The sequence below is a fragment of the Columba livia genome, chromosome 6 (genome assembly GCF_036013475.1).
Source record: "Columba livia isolate bColLiv1 breed racing homer chromosome 6, bColLiv1.pat.W.v2, whole genome shotgun sequence".
Classification (NCBI taxonomy): domain Eukaryota; kingdom Metazoa; phylum Chordata; class Aves; order Columbiformes; family Columbidae; genus Columba; species Columba livia.
In genome coordinates this window covers 35,118,318-35,124,495 of record NC_088607.1, presented here as the reverse complement: position 1 = coordinate 35,124,495, position 6,178 = coordinate 35,118,318, and the positions used below count along the sequence as shown (strand labels likewise).

General features: G+C 52.8%; 1 protein-coding gene across 1 annotated transcript; it reads left to right on the top strand.

The window, feature by feature from the left end:
* Positions 1–628: 628 nt before the first annotated feature.
* Positions 629–5,856, top strand: AIFM2 (apoptosis inducing factor mitochondria associated 2). Its single transcript, XM_065068026.1, has 8 exons — positions 629–866; positions 1,710–1,825; positions 2,501–2,620; positions 3,003–3,095; positions 3,399–3,507; positions 3,705–3,857; positions 4,578–4,778; positions 5,418–5,856. The coding sequence occupies exons 1-8, from the start codon at positions 692–694 to the stop codon at positions 5,570–5,572; spliced, it is 1,122 nt and encodes a 373-aa protein (XP_064924098.1). The 5' UTR covers positions 629–691; the 3' UTR covers positions 5,573–5,856.
* The last annotated feature ends 322 nt before the right edge of the window (positions 5,857–6,178 follow it).

Sequence of the window (6,178 nt, the reverse complement as noted above, 5' to 3'; positions counted from 1 at the left end):
CGGCTGTATTATTCGCCCAGCCTGCGCCCTCAGCCAGTTTGTGGGGTTCCTGACAAGCCCCTCCGAGCCACGGTGGCTGCAGGATGAGAAATGTGAAACTGGGGGACAGCAAGAGCAAGAGGGGAGCCCCCGCTGCCCCCCAAAACGGCGCATTGAACCAATGTGCGTCTAGCCAACATGCATAGCTGACAAAGGACGAGCCAAGGGGGACGGACAAACTTCCCGAAACAAAACAAAACGAAAGTCTCCTTCTTCTTTTTGTTCGTTGGGGCTTTTTTTACCAGATGAGCTCATGACCTTTAAGTGCTGGGGTTTGGCAGGGCTGACCGCACACCCTCAGCATGAGCAGAGCCGCCTGCCTCGCACAGCACCCCGGCTGCGGCTGCGCCCTTAGCCCGCCGGCTCAGCCCTCGGTTCGCAAGGTCCCTTCCCCGCGTGGGAGGACGTAAGGAAGGTGAAAAGCGAAATGTTCTGTACTTGGGACTCTGGTGCTCAGACCTTGCCGAACCCAGCCCCTCCCTGCAGCTTCCCGGCTGCAGCCGACCGGCCGGTAACGGAGCCGCCCCGCGGCGGGGGAGGCGGCGGCTGCAGCGCCGTGGCCCGGCGGCCACCGGGGGCGGGATGTGGCCGGAGGGGCTGGCCCGGGCTCGGCCCGCCCTCTGCGGGTGCAGGCGGCGGGTACAGCTGGAGAATGGGGTCCGGCCTGTCCCTGGACGACTCGGTGCGGGTGGTGGTGGTCGGGGGAGGCTTCGGGGGCACGGCGGCCGCCAGTCTGCTCCAGTCCCGGGCCGTCCCGTTCGTGCTGGTGGACGTGAGAGACGCTTTCCATCACAACGTGGCCGCCCTCCGCGCCGCCGTGGCCAGCGGTAAGGGCGGTGCCCGGCGGGGTCCCCTCTCTTAGCCCCCCGGTGATCGCAGCAGCTCGGAGGTACTCGGGGAACAGCACGGAAAGGGGTAGGGAAAGCGCCTCCTTCCACCCCAGCGATGGTGAAAGACCTGACGTTTTCCGCCTGGAAAACAAATGCTTGGCTCCAGGAGGATGCACAGACTGTGTTAAGCTAATTGCGTGTCCGCTGGCAACACTGAGCAAAAGCTACTGGGATGGGCTTTTTTCAATTATTGTTATTTTGAGAATTTATAAGGTGACTAAGCTAAAACCAGCAGCAGCTGGAAGGGGTGAATGAATGTCTTATTGTATCTGGTATTTGAAATGTCAAGCAGCTCAGCAGCGAGGCCCTGCAGGGTAGAATTCAGGCTTGTCTGGGATCGCACTGGGGAGGCTGGGCTAACCCTGTTTCCCCAGTCACTGGGGATTCAGGGGGAAACCCCGTGTTCAAGGCTGGGAACAAGCACCAAAAGGATGGTCTGCGGGGCAGATAACAGGACAAAAAGCCTCTGATGTCCTGCCTGAAAGGCCCCAGGCCACAGCAGAGCACTTACTGGCAAACCGGTACAAGAAAGTTGTGTATGGGGAGCAGAGACAGAGCAATCTAGCCAGGGTGTCACCTGGCCTCTGGAGAGCAGATCTGGTCACCAAATGCGAGGCAAAGGTCCTGAAGCTCGTTGCTGGGCAGAGATAACGCCCAGCAGAGGCCCTGGATGCACACAGCGCTTTTGTCTGAGCGAGGATGGTGTGGGGGGGGAGGGACGTGGGGCTTGTCAGCCTCCGCACTAGGACATCACTTCCCTGTTGTCTCCTCTTGCCACAGGGTTTGCCAGGAAGACTTTCATCTCCTACTCCGTCACCTTTGGGGACAGCTTCCGACAAGGCGAGGTTGTTGGCATAGACCCTGCGAGGCAACGAGTCTTGCTCAGCGATGGCGAGGTGGGTGATGAGATTACTTGGACCTCGAGCTGGATAAGAGCTGGGAATGCTGTTTGGTTGTGGCAAACACCCTACAGTGCAGGTCAGGAAAGACCGTAGTGTTTAATCATCCCGAGGAGCTCGGCAGCAGAGACCATCTTTCCCTGCGTGTATCCCTTCCAGCCAAGCGACGTGGCCTGGAGGTGTGGTGGGACATGGGTGTGCACCGAATACCGCACCCCATGAGTTTTTATTCTCAAAGCTGGATTTAGAGCCCAACAATTAACCCTGAGCTCAAGATCCTTATCTAACTGCAGGAAGAAACAATGGCAGCAGCTCTGATGTCGCTTTTCAGGCAGAGTTCAGAAGAAGTGAAGGAGAGTTAGTGTCAGGAGGGAGCTGTGATAGAGCCTGGTATAAATACCGGGTTATTTCCTGTAAGCTTCTGATAGCTCTGCAGACACTCAGCTCCTCTGAAGAATGGTGCTGCTCAGACCCTGAGCAAGGCAGTTCCTTGGTGTCACCTGGGCCAGGTCTCTTCCTAAACTCACCTTCTGATGGGAGCAAGTACTTTCCTGGTCATCAGCGGGGGCTGGAGGAGGAGGAGTGAGTGGATAGTACTTAGGAGGCAACAACTGTATTCTGGGCTCTGTTTTTGAGAGGTCTAATGTCCTATTCCACCTTCTGTCCTCCCAGGAGCTTCACTACTCCCATCTCATTCTTGCGACAGGCAGTGATGGGCCATTCCCTGGGAAGTTCAACCAAGTCATTGACATGGAAAGCGCCATCCAGACCTACGAAGACATGGTTAAGGAGGTGAGGAACCAACTTAAGGAAGTGTTGCCTGCCTTTGTTCAGCTTCCCCGTCCGAGACACCACTACAGGTGTCTGGAGCCATCAGTGTCTAAGAACAAGAGACCATAATGCCTGCCCGGCCAGGCCAGGGCAAGGAGCATGTGCTGGCTCACCCCAGGGGAAGATCAGATACCTGCAAAGAGGAAGCCTGAAGTGCTCAGCAGTTTTAGAGCACACACAGGAAGAGTGTATCGGGTTTTATGTTTTGTTTCCTCGTAACAAACTAGGTAGCTTGTTGCTGTTGGGTCAGTACTGTATCTCAGGAAGGTCTGTTCAGAGTGGCTGAAGGTATCTGACCTCCTGCGCAAAACAGTTCTAATATGAGTTTCTTCTTTACTTCAAGATTGAGAAATCTGAGCGCATCCTGGTGGTGGGAGGTGGTGCTGCTGGAGTGGAGATGGCTGCAGAGATCAAAACTGAGTACCCAGCCAAAGAGGTAGCGCTGTGTTACTTACAAAAAACCTTTGTTTCTAAGCCCGTTCTTGTGTGGTGGTCCTGCTGGAGGTGTGTGATATCAGTGCACACCAGGAGTGTCCATGCAGTGGTAGCCTTCACCCTGCCTCCTGCTCTCTGAGAGCACCCCAGAGCGCATCACCTGCAATTATTGGCACTAGATGTCTGTTGCTGGCTTGCTCTCCTCGGGCAGTATGCGGGTGGAAGGAAGCTAGCTGGAGCTGCTCCCATGCGTGAGTCCTGTCCCGTTCCTCTGTGCTCCCGTTTGCCATGTTGTCCCCAACAGGTCACCCTCATTCACTCGAAGGTCGTGCTAGCTGATGTGGAGCTGCTACATAGCGTCCGTCAGGAGGCCAAAGAGATTCTCCTTAGGAAAGGAGTGCGCCTCCTGTTAGGTACGTACTTAACAGTGGCTCTGAACATCTAGATCCTGAAGCTCTATCACCTGCTCTTTCTTTAGACAAAGCATTTCTTTCCGATGTCCTCTTTCTGACTTGTTTGACGAAGTGTGGCTCCCTCAAGTTCCTGTTTTTCTCGACACATCTGAGCTAGCTCATCAAGGTTGGTGACCCAGGGCTCTCTGTCGCAACAGGTGAAAGGGTCAGCGATGTGGAAAGCCTCACGCCAAACCGGTTCCAGAAGGACACGGTAGTAAGGACAGAAAAGGGCACCGAGGTGGTTGTTGACATGGTGGTCCTGTGCACTGGGATAAAGATTAATTCTTCAGCATATGCTGCTGCATTCGGTAAGTGCAAAACCACTGTGTGGGGAGAGGCAGCACAGTTCTTCAATGTCTCGTACTAAATTATTGTGAGGTTAGGAGTCAACCTCGTACAACCTGCTCTAACATCACATTAAATACTTAACTGTGAAATGTGAACTCTGGAAACTCACAGACCGTAGATCAAGTGGCAAATGGGTCTTCTCCAGCTCCTTCTGCTAATACCTCCAAGGAACCTTAGTGTCCTAGTTCAGCATGAGGCAGATGACACCTACAAGTTGACGGTAACTGCTGCTGTCAAGGCCAGGATTTCATCCTAGATATAAGCTGAGTTCTGTGCAGAATGGGCTCAGCACATTCGGTGTTCCTGTTGGACCATCAGTGTCACAGGACATTCGGCTGATCCGTTATTCAGTGATACACTGTCCGTGTGACTCTTACAGCCCGGTTGCAGGTATGGCACCACAACCAGGAGCAGTCTCTTTCTCAGCTGTGTACACCAGCTCTTACTGCTCCTTGATGTTTCTACTGAAATGTCAAATGATGACTCATTGCACGAGACTGTGGTAAATAACTACAGCACGGCAAAAAGCATCTCTTCCCTGACACGTAGAGAAGAGGATGAAAAAACAACGCCATGCTTTGTGTCAGTTACATGTTTGATAACATCATCTGTGTTTTTGGGGTCTCAGGCCACAGTGAGCATCACAGAACTCTTTCTGCAAACTTTGTTTGGCAAAACAGGGGACAGACTGGCGAGTAACAGCGCGTTGAAGGTTAACAAGCACCTCCAGCTGGAAGGCTATGAGAACATCTACGCCATTGGGGACTGCGCAGATCTGAAAGAACCGAAGATGGCCTATCACGCTGGGCTCCACGCCAACGTCGCCGTGACGAATATCATCAACAGCCTGACACATAAGCCTCTTAAAACCTACAAACCAGGTAAGGTAATCTGCTTTCCTGTAGGAACAGCTGTTAAATGTGCACACATCGGAACGTGCGCAGGACACGGATTAGAAGTGAGGGAACCCGCAGCTGGGGTTGACTGTGTAAGTTTATAGCTCGGGCCAAATCTCCCAGGAACAAGGAGATGGCTTGACTCTCTCCTCTCTTCTCCCCTTAAACCATACAACAAACAAACTGACCAACTCATCTCAAAGATCTAGCTAGGGGATGGCTCTCATTAGTAAGCAGCTGATGTAAATACTTACCATAACCATGTTGAAAGCTGTTGCATGTGGATGGAAGATATCTGGTCAGCAGTTTGCTTTTTAAAGGCTGCCCAGTCTATTTACGTTTCTTATTACTTAAATATTGTTGTCTGCCTCTTGGGCTCCCTCCTGGGAGAGAATCACACGACAGCACCCACCCAGCCCAGTCCTTCAGCAATCCCACAATGAAAGAGGCAGAGCAGATGGTGGAAAGGAGAGTTGTGAGTAGTTCTTTCCTTGTCATGCAGCACATGGGTCCTGTGCTTTAGGGCAGAGAGGGGAGGGTTTGGAAGAAATGCAACATCTACATGTAGTAGGGTTCAATACTTAGCTTCTAAACTGCTTAACTTAAACCTCTCCATCTTTCCAGGGTCACTAACATTCCTGCTTGCAATGGGCAGGGATGATGGCGTTGGCCAGGTGAACGGTTACTATGTGGGGCGTCTCTTGGTGACCATTGCTAAGAGCAGGGACCTGTTTGTCTCCAAGAGCTGGAAGACAATGGGACAGACGATGCCTTCTTAGGAGGGGATCAGTGACCAAGCAGCAAGGAATACAGCAACTGCAAGAAGGTGAGGGGGCACTTTTATTGCTTGGCCAGGTCGATGCTGTTTCCTGCAGCACCTCCTGCTGCGTTAAGGGGGTGCCCTGCCTGGCTAGACAGGGGAAGGAGGCACTTTCCAAATGAAGCACACGAGAGTTCTCATGATAAAAATCAGTGAAGGCGCGTTTCTTTCCTGTTGAGATAGCTCTGAGGAAGAAACCTGGTTTACCTCATTTTGTAACAATAAACACGGTGGTGTTCAACATCTCTGTACTTTGTTTGTGGTTTCTCCCTGGCTTTCTCTGCTTTTGCTCTTGTGAAACGTCCCTGCCTGGTACAGATCCGGGATGTGCTCTGCGGGAAGGACGGCTTGCCGCGCTGCTGGGGATGCTGGCCTCAGGCCTTCGAGAGGCTGCCGTTATCCTGGAACTCAACGGAATAGAACGCAGCTTTGTGTCAACATCTCAACAGCAGCTTTAATTGTGTCACTTGTAGCACTGTATACCGCAGCCAGAAGAGCTGGTTACTTGGGTGCTAAGCGTGACACAGCAAGCACTTAATTACAGACGCTGTTGGTTTTTTTCAGG